Raw genomic sequence first — 24243 nt, 5'->3', positions numbered from 1 at the left:
CTGACTGTACTCAGGGATATGCATTCCCCAAAAGCCTATGGCACCTAGGAAAGCTGGTGTTTCCTTCTTGCTTGTTGGTGAAGACATTGCAGTGATCTTACTGATGACCTCAGTGGGGACCTGGTGCCATCCATCCTGCCATTTCACTCCCAGGAACTGGATCTCTCCGGCAGGTCCTTTGACTTTGCTCTTTTTAATAGCAAAACAGTCTCCCAGCAAAATCTGGATGATCTTCTCTCCTTTTTCAAATACCTCCATTGCTGTGCTCCCCCACACAATGATGTCATCGATGTACTGCAAATGTTCTGGAGCCTCACCCTTCTCCAGTGCAGCCTGGATCAGTCCGTGGCAGATGGTGGGGCTGTGCTTCCACCCCTGGGGCAGTCGGTTCCAGATGTACTGCACGCCTCTCCAGGTGAAAGCAAACTGAGGCCTGCACTCTGCTGCCAAAGGAATGGAGAAGAATGCATTGGCAATGTCAATGGTGGCATACCACCTTGCTGCCTTGGACTCCAGCTCGTACTGGAGTTCCAGCATGTTCAGCACGGCAGCGCTCAGGAGTGGAGTCACTTCATTCAATGCACGATAGTCCACAGTCAGTCTCCATTCTCCATCAGACTTGTGCACAGGCCAGATGGAGCTGTTGAAGGGTGAGTGGCTCTTGCTGACCACCGCTTGGCTCTCCAGCTCACGGATATCTTGTGGATGGGGATCACAGCATCTCAATTTGTCCGGTACTACCAGTGGTGAACTGTCATGGTGGCACAATAGGCACCTGTTGCTCTGTCACTTTCAGGAGTCCTACTGCAGAGGGGTTTTCTGATAGTCCAGTCAACGTGTTCAACTGCTTAATGCTCTTTGTCGCTACAGCAGCTATTCCAAAAGCCCACCTGAACCCCTTTGTAGTAGCTGTTCCTGAGGAAGTCTATGCCTAGAATGCACGGTGCCCCTGGGCCAGTTACAATTGGATGTTTCTGCCACCCCTTCCCTGTCAGGCTAATCTCAGCTTCCAGCAAAGTGAATTCCTGTCATCTCCCTGTCACCCCAACAATGGAAACAGGTACCTTCCCCACATGTTCATGGTATCAGGATGCATTGTGAAACAGTTATCAACTAACACTTTATGTTTCTGTGGCTTTGATGTGTCAGGCCATCGCACCCACACTATCCAATAGATCCTGTCATCCCATGCCTCTCCCTGGCTAGAGGCAGGGCCCCTCTAGCTCTGGTTATTATTTCTTTCCTGGGCATACATAGTGGAGGTTCCTTCCAGGGGATCTGACAGATCATCCTCCTTGCTGTAATACCCTGCACCTTGCTTGTGGGAGGTTGAGGCTACCTTCATTTTAGTGCGGTTCCCTCAGTTAGCATTTCCCTCCCCGAGCTGATGCACCCGTGCTGCCAGGACAGAAGTGGGTTTCCCATCCCATTTTCCCATGTCTTCCCCATGGTCTCGCAGGAAAAACCACAGGTCAGCTCATGGCATAGACCCTCTCTCCCTAGCTGGGGGGCATTGGGTTTTAGATTTGAGGGCTGCGACTCGTACTGGTGCCGCACTGATCTTCCTTATCTTCTCCCTCATGTCACCTCTCCACCCTCTCATTCCCTTCACCTCCTCTTGGACCTCTTGGAGGCCCTTGACCATGGCAGAGACATTGGCCTGCATTGGGCCATACACCATACTCTCAAAATTTCTGAGCTTGTTGGCAACAGAACACACTGTCTCTGGGTGGTTATCAGCATTGATCATTGCAAAGAAGGTGGTATATTGAGATGGCCCCAGGGTTGCCAAATTCCACACCATCTGCCCTTGCACTTGACCTTGCACTTAACCTTGCCAGGGTCATTGTCATGCTGTTCATCCCTCCCAAAGAGTACCTCTAATACTGCTACTTCTCTCAGCCGCTGGATCCCTTCCTGAAGGGTCTTCCAGCGCATTCTACAGTGGTGCTTCTGCATTCTCTTTGTGGACAAACCTCTCTCATGCTCATTAAAAGCCAGTCTCAGAGGGAAAAGAGGCCTTGTTCCCTTACTAATATCTAGTCTACACCTGAGTCCTGGGCCAAGGATCCCAAATTCCTGGCCTCAGTTCCATCCAGTTGTACACCTGTTCCTGTAAGGTCCCAGACACGGAGTAACCAAGTTGTAAAAGCCTTATGGCCCCGCTGTGCAATGTCTTTTTGCAGATTACGGAAACTATCATATGAGAGGGACTCGGTGACGATCTCAACCTCTGGCTCCCTTGCTGGTTGTGAGGACCCTCCTTGCTGATCCCCATTATCTAGGTGCCTCATTTTAATCCTAGATTTTCTAGCTTCTACAGGGGCAGCTGCTGCTGGCTGTGGCTGCCCCTGTGATCCAGCTGGAACCTGGACAGATACAATATCTACGGGTTCCACTGCAGCACCATCAGAATCTCCCTTTTTAGGGCAGGGGGAGGGTTTCTCACCAGCTGGGGAAAAGTGCTCCTTCAATATCCAGCCCATGTTTCGCATCTCCCTCAGCATAACTCCCACCCACTCTGGGTGGTTCATTTCTGCAGTGGGCTGTGTGGGGCAGCATCAAGCTCTGGGGCAGCATCCAGAGTCTCTGGGGCAGGGTTAGGCTCTGGGGCAGAGATAAGGAGGTAGGCATAACAGCTCTTTTACTAATATATCTAACTGTACAAGCAGAAACAACAGCAGTTGCTAAAACTACCAACAAAACAGAACAGATAACTCTATTCCAGTCCTTTCTTTAGCTGCAGGCACACTCTCTCTGTACTCGGTCCCAGTGCTGCAGACGGATCAAAGCCCGGCAGCTGCAGAGGGCAGGCGGGAGCGGAGGCGGGAGGGGTGGCAGCGGCCACGCTGGTCTCAGGTGGGAGCATGCTGGAGAGGGCAGCTCCTCGCTCACTGTTTGTGTTCTAGTGGTCAGCTATGTCCTCAGATGCAGGAGGCTGGAACAGGGGAGATGCAGGGCAGGTGATCACAGACCGTCTGGCTCTCCTGTGTTCAGCCGCGTGGCTGCAGACGGGAAGTCTTCCTCCGAGCTCCAGCTCGCTCCCACTGAACCCTTTTGTTTAGAGTCATCAAAGGTCCTGGGTGTAACCCGGCAAGCTCCATTAGCATGATAATGGGAAAAATCCTTTAAATTGACACAGTAATAGAAAAAAACTCAACCCTCAACATTCCCTTACCAGCAGCAAATTGGAGACTTCATGGTAAGAGGAGACATAACTCACCTAATTATGCTAGAATTAAATTTCTCTTGCCAGTTTTTTTGTTTACAGGCTGTTTTTTCAATAGAGAGAAAGAAGCTGAGGAAGCAGGAGAAAGAATCTGCAATTTTGTCCAACAGAATGCTACTTGGTATCAAGGATGTCCCATAGCAAAAAGCTCATAGGTACTTTGCTCTCAAGATCTTTTGCAGTGGTTACCTCAGGCTAAGGACGCTGTTGCTCAGCACTGCATTGCAGACCTTCTCAGACATGGATTTCTTACATCCTAACCATGTGCCAATGAACTGGAATAATGATGCCATGCACAAGAAAAACAGACATCCCTATGGCAGGAAAGAACAGGCTGAAGCAACAGCCTCAGCCAAAGCCAAGAGGCCAGTATTTCTCCCATGACTCACATGGTTTAATGAAAATGTCTGTTACTGGTATTCTGGATCCAGGGCTGGCTACAGCTGGTTTGGAAAGATGTAGCAACAAAGGCATTGCAGAAGCAAAATACCAAAGACCGGTGCTAGGAGCTCTTAAGGACTGAAAACTGGAAATAAACAAAGAAAGGGACACTGAAGCCACAACAGTGCAAATAAGTGAGGTAGGACCACATGCATGATAGAAATGGTGTTTTAATTAATTGCCTCTTTTTTTTTTCCCCCATGGGATCACTACATTATCCACAGCACTGGACAGTTCCATGCAAGAAAAAACTGAGGTGCATTGTTTGCAGGATCCCTGACTCACCTGTTGCAGAAACAACATTTCTAGTTTCCATGGAAGGAAGCAGGAAGTGAAGGAGCAGGACAGAAAACAATACAGCTGTGGAAGAGTTGCATTCAGTGCTGCCATCTGGTAGCAATTCCTGCCTCAAGTTGAACTAATACCTGAGACCATGTTGTCACAGGTAATGCCATTCTATTCTCTGTTTTTCGTAAGGTTGATACAAAATGTAAATACAAAACACAGCTGCAACAGAAACTTTATTTCAAAGTACAAAGGAAGCGTTTTATTTTTCAGTTAATCACTTTTGTATGCTCCTCAGAGCTCAAAATATTAGGTATTTGCTCTACTTCAAGAGATGCACCTTGAGAAGACCTCCAAAAAAAAACGTTTTTTGGGTAACTCCTAACCAGAGGAGTTGGTTTTATTCAACCAACACCTGAGTATTTTAGTGCTGGCATGATCTGAGCATGTATAATGCATTACAGGAGTAAGATATTATGTACAACCAAAAATCCAATTTCAAAACAAAAATCCAACCTCCTGTTGCTAATAGCTACTATGTCGGCTGGATGCAGATCACTTGGAAAGCTATGATTAGTCATGTGGGATATGCTTTGTAGAAAAGAGTTCTTATGTGAATTGCTGAAATCAATGCGTTCATACCAGCTCAGATACTTTTGCATTTTTAAAATGGAGGCAACATCAATTTCTTCCTTGAACAGCTTTCAAGTATTCACAACAGCTTTCTGAAGGAAATGAGCAGACTAAGAGCTTCTACTCAACCTGCAACCATTTTATACATGTGATTTTAAACTTGTCTCTTGCTACTGATTTAGGTAAGCAGTGACTGTTGTAACAAGTCAGAAATTCAGCTCCCATGACAAACCAATACAACTTTAATTACCAGCAGCAGAGAGGAACTTGGTGATTTAAAATAGTAAAAAAATATTTTTTGAAAATTCACTCATAATTAAGTCTTGAAAAAGACAACCCGAGAGGACAATATTTGAGGGAAAATAACAGGGGCTCTCAAGTCTACATACTTTTACATAGACACATAAATAGATGCCTCGGCTTTTAAACAGTGTGAAATTCAGTACCATCTGCTAAAATCAACCCATAGGCTTATCTTCTAGAAGTCATTAGTTCCATAGACAACAAAGACCAAGGAGACCAGCAGAACTCACAGGCAGGATGCAGGGAAATTTCAGACCCACAGTAAGACTCAGGTGCTGGGCATTGTGTCTAAGTACTGTTCTGACACAGCAAATACTTTGTGAGGCAATGAAGGGATGCAACATGTAAATGTTGCCTTACACACACCACCATATCCTAACAATTGTGCAAATTTTCAGTCTCCTGTTAAAAAAAACAACATCAAAGCAAGACTAATTGCCATGAAAAATCACTTTTACATTTCAGCTCAACCACTGCTTTTTAAAAACTAAACAAATAAGACAGCTTTTAAAAAAGTAGGTTTTGTGAAATTTACCCTTGTGTAATACTCATTTGCATACACAGTACTTATAGCTCTGCACTTCACAACTCATTACTTGTGCCCTCATATTTACTCAGTAGGCACATAAGCCAGTACTTGCACAAAAATAATTCATTGCCTAGCTCAATGAAATCATAGTTTCTGAGATACTATTGCTGATTTTCTTTGGTCATCAAAACCTCAAAAAAACTACCATGACCCTTGGTATGTAGGAATGCTTTAGCTGATGTATAGAATTGCTCTTTGTTTTGCTCATTCCTTTTTTCCCTCCAGAAAATAATGGCAAGAGTAGCCACACAGAATGCATTTCCTCTTCAGAATCCAACTCAAAAGCTTCAGTAATGTAAACATTTCTACAATGACCATAACCCATCTAAACTGTGACTTTGAAGGGGAAGAAGGAAGTTCAGTTTTCATTTCTATTTGTCTTGACCTCTATGTTAAAAAAACAGATGGAGCAATGGTTATCAGCACCGGATGTAACCGTTTTAGAATCACAGAATCCTGTCCTGTAGGAATCAGACTCTGTCTGTCAATACTTTTCAAAAAAAGCTACAAGTAGCACCCACAGTGCAATAAATCTTTTTTTATTTCCAACCTTAGCTGGTTTCAAATCAGCAAGACACTGTCAGTTTTCCAGCCCTTTTACCTATTCTATAAAGCAAAACTTCACAGCACATGTGATGTTTGAGAAATGCAGTACCCCAGATGTTAGTATGCATGGGACACAGAAAAATCCCCAGTGGGAAAAAAGTAAACTACATACAGTTACATCCCAAAGTATGGGGAAAAATACCACCATCTGCTAATACAGAAAAAATAATTACCTATTCAGTACTGGAACTCAATTTTTTCACCCACACATCTACGTGCTCCCTTATCACTAGACTAGATAGAGCTGGACATCTCAGAAAATCAAGGAATGCACAGACTGAAGAAAGAGTTTCTGGGTATAGCTGTACTGCAGAGTAAGTATGATGCTGAGAATCTCAGGCCAAACCGCAGAGTCTGCATCCCTGGCCCTGAGAGCTGCATTAAATCTGTGGCCTTACACTGAGTTTGAGGCTTGAACACTCAGAAGATCCACAAAAAAAAATTACTAAAAGCATCAAGGAATGCAAAAAGCAACTTCCAAAATGGACAAATTCTCAGCTAGTGTAAATCACCACAGATCAACTAGAGGCAGCTACACCAGCAGAGACTTCCATTTACAAGCTCACTTAATTTGCAGCACAGCCTAAAATTATCAAACCCCAAGTGATCTTGCACTACTATAGGACCTGAAAGCTTTGCTTTACAAATGAAATAACACTATATAGCATGCTTACTACAAAGCATTAGTAAACCTTCTACAGCCTGTGCATGTGCGGTGGTAGAAAAAAAATATATCTGGTAGACATAATTTAAAAAAAACTAATTAATATCAATGGCAAGGCATCTTAAAAGGAGTTTCAGAAAACAGTGAACCGACCAACAACCAACCAACCAAACATATTTTCAAAGTGTCCACACACAGGAGCTTTAACTGCAATATGATTTCCAACCTCTGGGCATAAATTTTCTAATTAATTAAAAGGCCGCAATAATACCTAAATACTTTCTGCTACCTCAATGTGAATTTTAAAAGCTTTGTATTTATTTTTTTTATTTTTACTTTCAAGTGATAAATGCTCAAGAAAACATCTGGAAGGGGTCATTCCTTGCCCTGCTGCAGGAAATCATAACCCTGCATTTGGCCTTAGATCAACAGTGATGGGGGCTCAGTAATGCACTGCTGTACACCACCCCATTTAATTATTACACAGGGCACTATTAATACCTAAATATGCTTTTACTTGAACAGCAACGTCTTAAAAAAAGAAAAGGAAATTCAGAAAAAAGGGCAATATGTATAATCTTAAAATGTGGGGAGTGTTTCATCAGTTCCAACACTGCTAAATTAAATAAAGCCCTCGCTCAATTGCCTGTCCTCAGTTCATAAAATCTATTGTTTTCAAAACCTAGAAGATGTATCAACTTTCAGTCAGTAATAAATGTAGATAAGCAAAGAATTGGCTGGGTTTTCCATCACACAGTATGTATGGTAGACATTACAATTGAGAAACATTTTTAAATTTTTGAAATTTTTGTTCAATGGAGCTGTATTTTTTTTATATTCAGTAACAACATACCTTTTAATCAAAAGTAAGCTTAAATTGGCTTATCTTTACTGATTTCAGTGGTACTGGGCTGTTCCACAACAGGTTCAGGATGGACAGAGGTTTATACAATGCTCCAATACACTCCAACAAAAATTGAAAAAAACCACAAAACTAGAAAAGAAAACACTCCCTTGCTTTTCTCTCCAAAAATGAGGTGTACCATTACAGGTGAAAGACTTTAACAGATGCATATTAAAAACATTCTGGTACACACTTTAAAAATACCAAACAAACAAACCAACAAATCAAACAAAAAAAAACTCCAACAATTGTAAGTCAACAGTCTAGACAGACTATCATCTCAAAGCCTAAAACATCAAAAATCTTCTCACTCCGTATGCTCTTCTCTCCTCCAGCTTCAGCCTAATTCTTAATTTAACTCAAACATCTCTGCCAGAGAAAGTCAAAACAACGTCAAATCTAAGAAAATGCAGAAGGTGTTAAATACAGCCAAATAGTGCCAGTCTACATGGCATTGTATTAGGAGCGAAGCTGAACATCAAGCACCTCACCCAGACAATGTTCAAATATAAATTATAACTTTTTCCCTAAGTTATTTTATCCATCTGCAACAGTACCTTCTGTTTTTCCTACAAAAGATCCTAAAGTTTCTTTTACATGTAGACTAGGGTTTGGCATTTAAGACACACACAAAACCCATGTCTGCTGACTTAATCTGTCACAACTGCCATTGTCAAGTATAACAGCATTTAATTTTATGGTGAAAAGGCATCACAGGTTTCCCCTCCACATACATTCATTTGGTTTATACATCTATGCTTACCAGTATGCTAAAATTGGCCTTTCTTAAATAATTGAAATATAAAGCAGGTATTAACTTACCTTACGCCCATCACTTGCATGGCAGTTCACATTTAAAGGAGTCAATAATGCCATCAGCTTTTCTTCATTACCACTCCTGTAAATAAGGAAAAGATTATGGAAATGGTGGAAAAAAAAGCAGAGCTCTTTGATATCCATCTCCTTAGCAAGTATTTTGCAAAGTATAGTATATTAAAATTTGTACTGTGGCAGAGAGAATGTTGGATGGCTAAAGAATCTTCGGAACATTTAGAAACCAAGGGTAAATACAGAAAAGAATACTAGATTTGCAATTAAATGTGTTGCAAAAGATCATACAAAAAACCTCCATTTCTCTCCTTAACCTCATATTTCCTTTTTCTTATTTTACAGATCCTCTGAAAGCCATTTCTCAAACTAAATGTTCTGAATTTAACATCTTTTCAACAGCATATGGCCGGTAACATTTGAAACAACTATATACCAATACTCAGATTTTTTTTAGAAAGGTTAATGGTCTATATAAAATGGTCTTATGCAGTCAGAAGAAAGGATGAACAGCACCTTTGCAATATACAATTGAACTTCACACCTTTTGTATAGGCTTCCTTATGCTCTGTTCTGATAAAACCTATTTTCAAACTACATCCTATGGTAGCAGTAAAAACCCAAAGAAAAGAAAGATTCCAATATTTAAATTGCCCCTAAAAAGAACAATCACAAAACAATAAAGAGGATTTTAGCAGTTTAAAGCAAAAACTCAGTATTAACCTTATAACCACCACAGTAGAGGATTTCAATTATATAAACAGGCTTTTACATTTGTACCAGACTAAAGTCTGAAGAAATTTATGCTAATTAAGAGGTTTGCTTGCAGAATTTAATGGAAAGGCAATGACAAAACAGTCCTATTTTAAAAACCCCTTCTTCTCGCCTGCTTCCACCCCCAAAATATGTTTTATATTCTAAACAGCACTCACCTAGCAGCTTCCAGGAGTTCGTCCTTCTTGTATTCACCTAAATGATTGCAAAATATCATGCTGTTAGCATTTGGCAGAAGACAGATTAAGAAATGCAGTAGGAAGCAAATACAGAATTAAAACAGAGAAGAGGAGAAAAAAGCCCACACCCCGCTGGGTGATGGAGCTGTGACGTTATCCAGCTTGTGGAGGCAGCATCACCGGTACCTTGGAGACGGGCAGCAAATTGACGCATCTTCTTGTCCAATCCTCAGATGGAAAGGCTTTCTTCGGACAACCAATGACTGCGAAATCTTGTGTCCAGAAACACAGTCCCGCTGATAACAGCACGTCAGCTAAAGACAATGTCCCCACCCCCTGCCCTATTCAGTATGTCACATTATACTTGGGAAGCATAATAAATTCCAAGACAAAGCAAGGCAGTATGGCTTTTAAAAAGGTACAAATTCCTGATCTCCAAGGTTCTCACCTGCCTATTTGAATGGTAATATTACCTTCACTAAATTCTTTACAAGAGGAGGGATTATTTTAAAAAATCCAGGTATTATATCATCAGCCACTTTCCAACAAGATGCACGTTTGAAATAAAAAGCACAGACAAAAGAGTATGAACTCCGCAACCGATTTTGCTATGACACTGAGATTAGAGACAACCACGAGTAATATTAAAGCAACATTTACATTTGAAGTCCTGAATTAAAACAGACAATTCACAAGGGTTGCTGCAGCAACCCTTTTAAAACCCTATTTTTAAAAGAGCATGGAACAAGATAACCTATGGAAGTAAAACAGTATTCTACAAAGCTGAATCATGATGACATTGTGCAATACAAATGGAATGAAATTTCAATTCAGAAATTAGAAAAATAGCTTTTCAGCAGCTTTGTGCAGTCACAGAAAAGAGGATATCCTAGAGTCAAAATGCAAAAGTTTAAAAACGTACTGTATATCACCTGCCAGAGAATTAAAGCTTCTAACCACAATGCTATAGGAAAAATAGGAAGAAGGAGCTGTCACAAAAGAAGAAAAAAAAAACCCCTTTGTGCTGCCTCCTATGTGTAATTGTAATAAGCCTCCAGTGAAACTCTCATTATAGGTGGGGAAAGACACTGGGCCATGGAAAACGCCAGACCGAATGGAAGGTAAGATGGAAGGCTCATCTGAAAACATCCTTTAAAGAACAGCTGCAACATGCAGGAGGTGGGTTAGAATCCTCATCCATCACAAAGAGCTTGGTCCTCCCCCACCCTGCCACGCTCCTCCAGCTCACAGCAGAGGGTAACAGGAAGCACAACAAAACCAGCCATCTCCTTAAGGAGGCCCCTTTATTTCAGCACCTTGCCTTCACACAAGGGTAAGGAGGAGGAAGGTGATTACACACAGCCATGCACTTCCTGCCCATTCCCTTGGATGTAGACAGGGAATTTTCAAAAGCAATATCTACATCTCACCATTCTGGTGATTTTTTCTTTCACTGTGTTTAATTCCTTTCTGAATGATATTCAGCTTTGGGAATTCGCAACAACCCGCAGCAAGGACTTCCATCATACCACTCACTTGATGGGTCTCCTAACAGAGCTGCTCTGTGTTGCAGAACCCCAGCAATGGAGCAGACAAATTCAAAGAAAAGGCAAAACTGGTTATTTCAAAAACAAGCCAGGAAGCTTAATCTAGCTTTTTTAAAAATTCATGTCTATGTTAAGGAAAGTCTCAACATGAGACAAATCAAACGGCACAGAAATATGACTGCTATGATACTACTCTCCAGCTTCATCAGAAATAGGGCCCTGTATACCAAAAGCAACAGCCTTTTCTAAGCCATGGTACATGTTCCTCTTTTTCTATTTTAATGAAGATAAAATACTGGGTACTGTTGTGAGTGTTTCAAATCAATGGTAAGCGAAAAGCTCTGGCCAGCATGTGAGGAAGAATAAAAAAGACTCTTTATTACTACTGTTTGTGCAACAATCTCAAACAGCTGAATTTCCTGCAGTAGAGTTATTGGCTGTATTATATCAACACATTAGAGACCGAACCAGATTAAAATACCTCTTTGCACATTCTTGTTTGGCAATGCAACTAGCAGTCCTAACCAGGATTTTGAACATACTAGGTTAGAGAAGTGTAGTAACATTTTTCCTTCCTGCTCAGTAAGTTGGTATTTTATCACACAAAATCTGCTTCCTCTAATACTTTTATTAGCAGAAGGATTACTGTCCAATGAAAAAGGAAAGCTATGGCTCTTGATTTAGAAATGTTCCCCTGTATGCCTAATTAGTTCAGTTAGTTTTACTAAGCAGTCCTTTTTTAAAAAAGGTATTTACAGACAGGGTTGGAATTCAACATGCAATTCTTGAAATTCATCATGGCTCTTCCTAATCTCCAGATTAGGAAAATACTATCTTGTAATTGGCTAACTTTATTACTCTCAAAGAGCCACTGTACTTTGCAAATCAAAACCTAAAATCATATAAGCACATACAGCACACCACCAGGTTTGCTAAAAAAAAAAAAGTCAAGTGAGCTCCACAAGCTCTGTGGGATGAAGAGGAACACTGTGGCCACTCAAGCAGCCAGCTGGTGAGATACCACAAAACTGAGAGGGGTCTGGCTGATGGCATTTGGGAGAAGTGGGTGGCACTGGCCACAGGACTGACTGCTGCTGGCACAGGCTGCGCTCCCACCAGAGGGCTCTGCCAACACAGATAATGCTGCTTTAGCTATGCAGTTTATCAAAGCAATTGGCCACAGCTACCTAATAAAATATTCATTTGCAAGCACTTGAAAACAAACCATGCTTGCATGGGCAGATATGAATTTCAAGTTCTAAGCAGAAGTATAGGAAAATAGACCATCAACCTTACATAATACTTCTGTTCAAAGAATGTCAAACAGACTTTAACAAAGTTAATAGTATCTCTTTAAGAGTCATTTGGGCAGGTTAGAACTTATGGTTTTGCAAAAGGGCATCAGCATGCCAGGTAGCCCAGAGACACCTAGTCTGAGAATTTCTTAAGGCAAAGACAAGGTGTGAAATGGAGCACAAAGATCACCGCAGCAAAGCAGTGTCCCTGTTCCTAACTCATCAGACAAAAGCTAGTAGGTAAGCAGAAACACCACAGTGGTATTCACTGCATCTGATCAAGTTCATTGTCTACATCTTGCTCAACATTCTTCAAATGAAGTTCTGTACTTGATCCCAGCTTCAGATCACACCACTGCTGCTTCATTTACGATGGAATTAGAAATTCACCACTGTTAACCACAGATAATCAGTGTCTCAGATTACAGCTCACATCAGGCAACTAACTAGCTCTATTTCTGTTCCCCTCCCAGGGGAAAATCCGTTACCTCCAAGACTTCTGATCAGCTGCTGCTACGCTGTCACTGCTGTGTCAGGCCCTAGCTGCATTCTACAGCAGCTGATTAGCAGCAAATGCTTATTAACTATCAGACATCAGTGGCTGCTTGCACCTGGCAGTTGAGATCAGTATCTGGAAGCTGAGAAAAAAATAACATAATGAATCTATCTTTACAGACAACCCTATTTCACCATCTCCTAAAAGTCCTGAAATTTCAACTGAATACTGAAAGCTGAAACACCTATCTGAATGCATGGCATGAATAAACAGTGCTTTTTCAATGCATCTATACTCAAAATCAAGGTGGAATTCCTTTTCTATCCCTCCATACACATCAGATAATACAAAAACCTGCAAGACCTAAAATTTCAGGCTGGACAGGTTTTGCTTTACCATAATATCATGTCAGCTTTCCACAGTGAAGACAATTTCCTAAAAAAATAATGTCACACAAATTAAACCAAGGAATTATTATCCAACGGCAACATATAATGGGAAAAATTTGATTAATATATTCTCAACCAAACTGAAAAACTAAAGAGGTTTTTCCATATGAAGTTGTACATCATATGGAATCACAATTATAAATTTAAATCCCCTGAATACTTTAAAACAGTGAAAATTTTTACAGTAGCCAATGGTACCCTGCTTCTGATGTGACAAAAGAACATGAGCCTGATGAATGTACAACCATGGCCACACGCTGGGGAGGGAAAATTCATGAGTATCACAGAATCACAGAATATTTGAGACTGAAGGCATCTCTGAAGGTCTCTCATTCAACCCTTCTATTCAAGCAGGGCCACCTAGAGCACCCTGCCCAAGACTGTGTCCAGATGGCTTTTACATCTCCCTAAGGATGGAGACTCCACCTGGGCAGCCTATGTGAGGCTTGGTCCCACTGACTCAACAATTTAAATTTCATGGTGATCCCAGGTAGTCTCCTCAGGACCTCCCGTTCTCTCTTGGCAACTCCAGGTCTAGCAGCACTGGAAGTCAGGGTGAAATCTTGTTCCATTAGAAAACATAGCAGCTCTATGTTTGACTATGTGTAAACCTAACACTTGTTATTGGTTGCCTGCCCTGAAAACCTGAACTTCCATTCTTCAAAATATACACGCCACAAGAAGATTGAAGAAATCTTTGTGAACAGTCCAGCAGATTTTTTTTCTTGTTTTTTTTTTTTTTTCTAACAAGTATTCATAATTACCCAGCAACACAGAAGACATGGGCTGTCCACCAGAGTAGGAGTAGGTTTCAAAATCTTCAGTTTTTCCTCATGTACAAGTGTTTCTGGTGTCTTTCCAACCACATATACAGATAGCACAGGAAAGCATGGGACTGTTGAGAAAACAACAGAATCCTGATGCATCTGAGAGGGTTGATAACTCGTGTTTCCATCAGATTTGTTGGTTCATGCAGCTCAGTCCATGGCCAGGGACCTAAGCAGGTCCCTAAGAATGAAGACCTTGAACAAGGATGGTGACATGACAAGAGGGAGCAAAATGGAAACTCTACCTTTGGACTACCATTGCTACAAAGAAAGCAATCCAGAGTTTAGCAAATAAATAAACTCCACAGAAGTAAATTAAAATACACCTTTTCCCTGACTCCAGGATTACACAGACCTATGTGTGATCAATGATACACATCCACATACATGATCTTTTTTAATCCTCTGAGGTCTTTGGAATAATATTTAAGTATTTAAACAAATATTCAAGTTATAATCAGAGTACAAGGTTTTTTGTGCTTCTGACACACAGCTAGGGTTATTGGGAGGTGATGAGGTTTTTGGGTTTGAAGGTTTGCTAAATTTTAAATTTTTTTTTTAGCAAACTCAAATTTTATTTTCAACTGAAAATACTAATAGATTTATTCTTCCCCATTTAACATTTATTATATGTAAACCAGCAGGTGAAACTAAAACATGGAGTTAAATCAGAGTAAGAAGGTTTTAAACCATCCAAATAGCACAAGGTTGTGGGAATAACTGCATTAAAAAAAAAAAAGTCAACAAAAAACAAATAACGAAATAATGTTGTTTGGTAAAAGGCATTTATAACTAAGTACTCTAAGAAACACGTGAGAATAAAGAGGAGTGATAAATTACAATTTCAGGTTTTATTAACAATTCCAATATACTTTACTTCCCACTTGTTTAGGGTTAATTTCTTTATGCCTCTTACACTTGTCCTCTCAGCGGTCTCTCACAAGTAAATGGGCCGATTTTATAAGCTGTCTAATAGGCTCAACCAGGAACATAGCAAGATCCTAATTTTAAGGTCTTATCGTGGATGAAAAACACCAAAGCAACTCTAGTATATGCAAGTGACAGAAAAGCAACTCAGAAGATAATACCTTCAAGAACAAGTTCCAGCAAGGACCAATGTTATCAAGGAGGAAAGGTTTTGTGCTTTAACTTTGCCTCTTCTATGAGATGAATCAGACACTCTGTATGTGGACTCAAATTAGACATTTGTAACTGAAATTTAGAAACTGAAAATGACTCAGCTAATAGTGAAGTCTTTCAGGGATATGCTTTAAGAGGGGGTGTGGAAGTTAAAGAAACATCATTTGGTTTTGGCCACAACTCTACCAAATCACTGAGCTAGCAGCATTCTACCTGGAATATCTTTCAGTTACGTGGACAGAGCTCAAATGCTCTGCATTCCTGATTTACTGCTCTAGGAAAAAAAGCCTCTTCTAAGGCCTGGTAGAAAGCACAATGTCAAAAAAATTGCAGCTTTTTACAGCACAGATTGGCAAAACCTCTGCCAGGGTGTGCGGATGATTTGTATATGCAGAAGACCCAATGGAAAACTATAGAGCAGGGGGTCCAACGCCTCAGGGAAATAGCAGTAGCAGAAATTATTTTTTCGGATGACATAACAACTAGAAATCCAGACATGGTACCATGCACACCGGTGATGTGGAGAAAACTCGTGCGGCTTGGGCCACCTGAATATGCATCTGCCCTAGCGATAATGAAGAGAGATGAGGTGTATGAGACAGTACTCGATATGGCAAAGAAGCTTCGTGCATATGCGGATGCAGTACATGGCCCGACTCATGCTAGAATTGCAGCGGTGGAAACACGCTTGCAAGACTTAGAAGATAAAATAGAGAAAAATCATCGGAGACTCAGGAAGGAGATTAAGGAGGACCTCCTCCAAATTTCAGCTGTACAGATTAGAAACCCTGGTACCCAACACAGACGTTCCCCCAGTTGGGAGAGGAGGTACACTCCCCGAGGTACACTCTCTGAGCTGAATTGTGATTTTTCTTGCGAGATTCTGGAGAGAACATGAGAAGATGGGATGGGAAGCCTACGGTTGCTCTGGAAAAAAGAGTGCGGGATTTGAAGGAAGAAAGATTGAAAGAGGAAGTTCCACCAAAAGGAGAGCCGCTCCTGTTTCTCGCAGCCAAAGTGCCGAACATGATACTGATAATGACATGTATGACCCTCTTGAGGGAACTTCTAAGATGTATGCTCCAGAAAAGAAGGAGAAACAGGCTTAGAGGGGCCCTGCCTCTAGCCAGGGTGAGGCGAGGGAGAATCGTGTTATTTGGACCGTGTGGATTCGATGGCCTGGCACTTCGAAACCATGGAAATATAAAGCCTTAGTGGACACAGGTGCACAGTGTATGATACTTCCATCAAGACACGTGGGAGCAGAAGCTGTTTCAATTGCTGGTGTGACAGGTGGATCGCAGGACTTCACCCTGGTGGAAGCTGAAGTAAGTTTAACTGGAAAGGATTGGAAGAAACATCTTATTGTGACTGGTGCAGAGGCCCCATGTATTTTGGGCATAGATTACCTTCAGAGCGGATATTTTAAGGACCCAAAAGGACTAAGATGGGCATTTGGAATTGCAACTGTGATGGCAGAGTGTATCTGACAATTGAACACCTTGCCTGGACTATCTGAGAATCCAATTACAGTAGGACTTCTGCAGGGAGAAGAACAACGAGTACCAATTGCCACTTCAATAGTACACCGCCGGCAGTACAGAACAACGCGAGATGCTGTGATTCCTATTCATAAGATGATCCGAGAGCTGGAGAGCCAAGGGGTGGTCAGTAAAACCCACTCACCCTTTAACAGCCCCATTTGGCCTGTGCGTAAATCTGATGGGGAATGGAGACTGACTGTGGACTATCGGGCATTGAATGAAGTGACTCCACCGCTGAGCGCTGCCGTGCCGGACATGCTGGAACTCCAGTATGAGCTGGAATCCAAGGCAGCAAGGTGGTATGCCACCATTGACATAGCAAATGCATTTTTCTCCCTTCCTTTGGCAGCAGAGTGCAGGCCTCAATTTGCTTTCACCTGGAGAGGCATGCAGTACACCTGGAACTGACTACCCCAGGGGTGGAAGCATAGTCCTACCATTTGTCATGGACTGATCCAGGCTGCACTGGAAAAGGGTGAAGCTCCGGACCATCTACAATATATTGATGATATCATCGTATGGGGAAACACAGCAGCGGAAGTGTTTGAGAAAGGAGAAAAAATTATCCAAATTCTCCTGGAAGCCGGCTTCACCATCAAGAAGAGTAAAGTTAAAGGACCTGCTCGGGAGATTCAGTTCCTGGGAGTGAAGTGGCAAGATGGACGGCGTCAGATTCCTACTGATGTTATTAACAAGATTACAGCTATGTCCCCACCTACTAACAAGAAGGAGACACAAGCTTTTCTAGGTGCCATCGGTTTTTGGAGAATGCACATTCCTGAGTACAGTCAGATTGTGAGCGCTCTCTACCTGGTCACTCGCAAGAAGAACGATTTCCACTGGGGCCCGGAACAGCAGCAAGCCTTTGCTCAGATTAAACAGGAGATTGCCCATGCAGTAGCCCTTGGCCCAGTCAGGAGGGGACCAGATGTGAAGAACGTACTTTACTCAGCAGCTGGGAGCCATGGTTTGTCTTGGAGCCTGTGGCAGAAGGTGCCGGATGAGACCCGAGGCCGACCTCTGGGATTTTGGAGCAGAAGTTACAGAGGGTCTGAAAGTAATTACACTCCCACAGAGAAGGAAATCCTGGCTGCCTATGAGGGAGTCCAAGCTGCTTCAGAAGTGATTGGTACGGAAGCACAGCTTCTCCTGGCACCCTGACTGCCAGTGCTGGGGTGGATGTTCAGCGGAAAGGTTCCCTCCACCCATCATGCCACCAATGCCACGTGGAGTAAGTGGATTGCCCTTATCACTCAGCGTGCCCGGATTGGAAAACTAAATCGCCCTGGGATTTTGGAAATAATTACAAACTGGCCAGAAGGGGAAAGTTTTGGTGTCGCAGATGAGGAACAAGAACCAGTGACACGGGCTGAAGAAGCTCCACCATATAACCAGTTGCCAGCAGAGGAAGCATGCTATGCTTTATTCACTGATGGCTCCTGTCGCGTCGTAGGGACAAATCGGAGATGGAAAGCAGCTGTATGGAGCCCTACACGACGGGTTGCAGAGGCTACTGAAGGAGAAGGAGGATGTAGTCAATTTGCTGAACTTAAAGCTGTCCAACCTGCCTTAAATATCGCCGAAAGAGAAAGGTGGCCAAAGCTCTGTTTGTATACTGATTTCTGGATGGTGGCCAATGCTCTGTGGGGGTGGCTGAAGAAATGGAAAGAGGCGAACTGGCAGCGTAGAGGAAGACCAATTTAGGCTGCTGACGAGTGGAAAGACACTGCCACTCGGGTAGAAAAACTACTTGTTAAGATTCGCCATGTAGATGCCCATGTCCCCAGAAGCAGAGCTAATGAAGAACAGCGAAACAACCAGCAAGTAGATCAGGCTGCTAAGATAGGGGGGTTGGAAATAGATTTGGATTGGGAACATAAGGGAGAGTTGTTCCTGGCTCGATGGGCCCATGATGCCTCAGGCCATCAGGGTAGGGATGCCACCTATAAGTGGGCACAAGACCGAGGGGTGGATCTTACCTTGGACAGCATTACTCAAGTCATCCATGACTGTGACACTTGCGCTGCCATCAAACAGGCCAAGCGGGTGAAGCCCCTCTGGTATGGTGGACGGTGGTCCAAGTATAAGTATGGGGAGGCCTGGCAGATTGATTACATCACACTGCCTCAGACCCGCCAGGGAAAACGTTATGTGCTGACCATGGTGGAAGCCACCACTGGATGGTTGGAGACCTACCCTGTGTCCCATGCTACTGCCTGCAACACCATCCTGGGCCTGGAAAAGCAGGTCCTTTGGAGGCATGGCACCCCTGAGAGAATTGAGTCATACAATGGGACTCATTTTAAAAATAACCTTGTCAACACCTGGGCTAGGGAACATGGTATTGAGTGGGTGTACCATATCCCTTACCATGCACCAGCTGCAGGTAAAGTGGAGAGGTACAATGGATTGTTGAAGACCACCTTAAAGGCATTGGGTGGGGGATCTCTAAAAAACTGGGAGCAGCACCTGGCAAAAGCCACTTGGTTAGTCAACACTCGAGGTTCCACCAACCGAGCAGGTCCCGCCCAGTCTGAGGGCCTTAATGTAATAGATGGAGACAAAGTCCCAGTGGCCCATGTCAGAGGGTTGCTAGGGAAGACAGTATGGATCCATCCTGCCTCGAGTACAGGCAAACCCATTCGTGGGATTGCCTTTGCTCAAGGACCAGGATGTACTTGGTGGATAATGCAGAAGGATGGAACAACCCGCTGTGTACCTCAGGGAGATCTGATTATAGGATAAATTATACACAAATATTATTATTGAGTGTCACCACCATTGTATGCTAGATTTTATGAATAGAAGGAAATGTGTAAGTGACAAAGGCCTGAGCAAGTGAGAAGGAGGAAATGTGTAAGTGTTGAAGGTTTGAGCAAGTCAGAGGAAGTTTTTATATTGTGCTTAGTAAGTGTGTATCCCAATCGTGTGTAAATGATCACGATATGGGAAAAGGGGTGGAATGTTATGGGTTATGTTTTGACTAGCTCCTCTCCCTACCCCCCACCATGGAGCTGCCGGCCCCTCCCCCGGGCTGTTTTATCTAGGTGGGTGTTTTTCTGCTTTTGGGGCTTTTCGCTGCTTTAGCTGCTGCTTCTGCTGCCCCCCTGCCCCCCCCCCCCCCGCTCCGCTGCTTCAGCTGCTTTCCCCCCGGCTGCCTAAGCTGCTCCTCTCCCTCTCTCCCTCCTCCTCATCCCTAAGATTTGCACCAGCTTCCAGAGGACACGGATCTGAACTTCGGAGACCACCTCTGGAAGTCTGCCAAAGAAGCTCTGCCGCCCTTCCCGGTGAAGATCTGCCGAGTTCATCTCATCTGGGTCTGTGCTGGGAAGTGTTTCTTTTGTATTTTTGTTAATAAAAAGTTTTTTCCACTTTCCCCTGAAGAAAATTCTTTTCGATCTTGGTGAAGGAAGGAATTGTAAGGGTGGGGGGAGGGGTCCCTTTGGAGGTTTTTTTCCCCAAATTTGTCCTAAACTTGGACACAGGGTCTTAACTGAGAGAAGTGATTCTTGTCGATTAAGTCATCAGTTCAAAGCACATCTATTACTTAAGCATATACAAGACACTTCAGTTACCTTCATATCAAGGCATAAATTACAAACATTGCTCATTAGGAGTTTGGTCGCTAAGAAGGATTAGGTGGTATATCAAAATGGTCACTAAGAAGGATTAGGTGGTATATCACAGAGCATGTGCAGTTACAGCACCATTGAGTCCACATTTCACACATAACAATTCTGTTTCTTCAGAACCTCTTCTTTCAATGGTGCTGATGTATTTGTTAAAACAATGCTACCAGATTTCCTATATAGTAGCAGAACAATGAAAAAAGTTCATTTGTCAGAGAATTTCAAGTGTCTTAACTCTTAAATCATCAGATACAAAGATGAAGTCAAATCTGAAAAAACCCTAAAACCACCCATTATGTGGTAATCCATATAAATCATTTTACTTTCAACAATGCTACCACACAATACAATATAGTTTCTTCTGAAATAATAAAACTGACAAACATTTTAGAATCTGTTCTCTTTAGTGGACCTGTACAAGTAGTTTCAGTGCATGTTACTCATATAAACACCATGCACACATCCATTTTTTATTCTTAGTGTGAAAAAATTAGCATTTTCATTACAACTGTACTATTTTAAAATCCTGTACTTTTCTTGAAGACACCACCACTCTCATATGTCATGCTTTCAGACTGAGATAGAAAAAGTTAAAAAGATTGCAGAATATCACATCAAATGGCTGGGAAGAAAACCCAAACCTTCAGCAATTCAAAACACACTGGTGTGATGGAAAAAATGAAGGGGTTGAGGCCCTTCTTTTCACCGAAGTTCCATACTCATGACATCTTTTTGTGAAATTACATAAGGAAAACAAATCTGACAGGTTTTTTTTCCAGAGCCTTCCCCATTACCCACCCCTTCATGCCTACAGCAAAAACAACATTGACATGGCTCTCCCCTTCATTTCTTATATTAATTCCTGCTATCAGCAAATACAATCATCCACTGCAATTCCCACTACTTTGGCCACGATCAATATTAATAACTAATAAACTGTTCCATTTTTCTGCCTCAATTACTTTTTCATTTCTATAGCATGCATGCATATGAATTTTCTCTCCAGGATTTCTAGGAGAACTTTCTAAGGAAAGACAGTGGACTAAGAAATTCTCTGTCAAAGACTAGGAGTACAGTAGAGGTGGATAGACAGCCAAGCTGCTCTGTTCAAAACTGCATCCTTTTCAAAAGCCAGCTCTGTACCCTCTCTTTCCAAACAATATTCACAAACAAATAAATCACTCAATTCCTCAGAATATTCTCCAGAGAGAAACCACAGAAATACCTGTTATAACTGACATAAAGCCTGGGGAAAAACTAGCAAAAAAGAAAATTAAAATGTAACACTCAGGAAAGCCATAATGTATAAAGGTAAGCTCCAAAATTATGCTTCCCCATCTCACCTTTCTCTGGAAAGAACTTCAGAGTGAATACAGGAAGACTAAATTTTGCAGTCTCTCCAATTTTCCCATTGTAGATAAAACATGCTTGCAAGCTGGGGGCAGTGTGTCTGAAAATTCATAGTTGGATTTAAAATGGAAGTATTTATTTTAACACAAAAATTTATATACTCTTAGCTGCAGCAAACATGACAGATTTTGTAGTAACAAATGGTACAGACTTAAAGAAGTTGGAGTTTTTAACGTCTGCTAGAAGATGAATAGGAGACATAAAATGCACATATGTGCCACAGCATTTTTTAACTGAACAGTACAATTCTTCCTCTGTACATCAGAAGGTGTCCTGTGTATCTAAACTCACTCTACAAACCTGAGAAAACACAGGCTGCCACCTCAGAAAAATTATACATATGTTGCCATCCTTGCCCTGCAGCACACATCCTGGAAGGAACTCAAATCCAGTTAAATTACTCCTCTAACTCCTGGACAAAAATATAAAACATTTCCTTTGCCTGCTGGGCCCCAGAGGAGTGAGCAGAATGGAGGAACTCCTTTATAACAGAAGGAAATGGGGCAAACCTGTCAAACATAGCAATTGAAAGAGCCAACATATATTTATGCAACACTTAAGTAAAGTACAGTAAGTCAGTCTTAATAAAAGAATAACAGAACAGAAGTAAGAGATTTTGTTATAATGAACCATATTGTCACACCAAACACAAAACTGATCTGTCAACAGCTCAGCTTAAACACTTCAGCACAACAAAAAGACAGAAATAAAATAACTCTCCAAAAGTAACGCATTTGCCTTCCTGCTGTGGGCAGATTTTCCCTCCTCATGGACTTTTATTTAATAGTTGAGAGTCAAAAGACAGCTGGAAAATAAGGGAAAGTTTGGTACAAATCAGGGGAAGAAAGGAAACCATGTCCTGACTGGAAACAGGATATGTGGACTGATATGAAACACTAGTGCTGGTATCCCAGAGTAACAAGCAGCTGCTTAACTTGGAATATTCTTCCCCTCCCTTATCATACCCATCAGAAATACAACTCTTTCATTTGTCTCATTTTTAAAAGTTATCTTTTAACACCTTTTCTGAAGACCTTTGCAGTAGCAGTGCTCAGTCACATTAACTTAACTCAAGCTTCTCCTGATCTGAGCCATGGTAGTGTCTCTGCTGCATATTCACTCAGGCAAAGAGTAGTTCAGTGCCCTAATGTGACCAAGAGCATATTCTAAGATGAAAGAAAACTGCAGTTCACAGAAAATTATTGAAATTTAAATCTGGAAACCGCTACCCTCACTAAAAAATAACCATTATAACACCAGCTGGAGAAAAAAAAAGAATCTTCTATTTACACTCAGGCTCTTTCTGCTATTTCTGTTGGAATAACACATCACAAGACATAAATACAGCAATAACTGTATCTACCATCAATGTCCTTGAGGTCTGAGAAGGGTTACATTATTTACCAGCAATGAAAGAAAAATGAAATACCACCCACAATTCAAGTCCCTTCCAGCAACCTCATTGTTTTAAATGCTTCACTGGTTAAATACATAATAGAACAAACTATTTCAGTTTGAAGAGACCTACAGTGATCTTGTAGTTCAACTGTGTGACCACTTCTGGGTTAACCAAAAGCTAAAACTCATGGTTAAGAGCATTATCTAAATAATCTTATGCAGTGATAGGCTTGGGGCATTGACCATGTAGAAGCCTGTTCCAGTGTATGACCATTCTCTCAGCAGAGAAATGCTAACATGAATGCTAAAATCTTGCACCCTGATGCACCTTTGAACCATTCCTATGCTTCTGGTCACTGGATCCCAGAAGAAGAGCTCAGCACTTTCTTGTGCACCTCCCCTCCCCAGGAAACCTGAGAGAGAAGTGAGGGCATCTCTCAGCATCCTTTACTTCAAACAATACAAACCTAAATTCTTTAGCTGCTCCTCAGAGGTATCAGGATTACACACGTGATTTCTTTAAAAGAATAATTTATTATCCCAAATTACAATATAGTTCATTATAAAGACTGGAAACGAAATAGCACAACAGGAAAAAAGCCTGAGAGAAGGAAAGAAACACTTGTTAATTTAACAGCTTTAATTTACCAGACAGTTGTCATTACAAGGAGAATATTCCTTCCTCATGTCCAGCAAGTTTCAACTGTTGATACACCATGCACACCTTATTGCTACTGGAAAACTAAGTACAAGAACTCTACTGTCAGAGATAAATAAATAAATAAATAAATAATCTTCCAAAACAGGTGCTCCCTCTGTTGCTGGACAGAAAGGAAATACATAAACTGCATCTCTCCTCAGCATGACAACTCTGCAGGTTTCTGGGTAAGCCTGCAGTAAAAGTTTTATTATGTTCTGCATGAAATAGGAAATAATACTGGTTTCTCACTAACTTTCAGAAATCTCACTAGATTTAAAGACTCTGCTTATCTCAAATAATTCAAAATATAATTGGTCAGGAAGTATTCCTACATTCCTCATTCATTATTTTGGTCCAAATAGAAGGTTATGCT

The 24243-nt window shown here is 41.8% G+C and overlaps 1 protein-coding gene across 2 annotated transcripts in view; it reads right to left on the bottom strand.

Annotated features, from left to right (window-relative positions):
- Positions 1 to 24243, bottom strand: part of TNKS (tankyrase) — a 142221-nt gene that overhangs the window by 58121 nt on the left and 59857 nt on the right. For both annotated transcript variants that reach the window (XM_079305369.1, XM_079305368.1), the window contains exons 4-5: positions 9415 to 9451; positions 8477 to 8552 (exon numbers count right to left, since the gene is read on the bottom strand). In XM_079305369.1, coding sequence (XP_079161495.1) covers positions 8477 to 8552; positions 9415 to 9451 — 113 coding nt within the window. The remainder of the gene's footprint in view (positions 1 to 8476; positions 8553 to 9414; positions 9452 to 24243) is intronic.

Source organism: Erithacus rubecula (assembly GCF_903797595.1).
Source record: "Erithacus rubecula genome assembly, chromosome: 5".
NCBI lineage: Eukaryota > Metazoa > Chordata > Aves > Passeriformes > Muscicapidae > Erithacus > Erithacus rubecula.
Note: the sequence above shows the minus strand (reverse complement) of the source record. Positions and strands in the feature narration are given on the sequence as shown.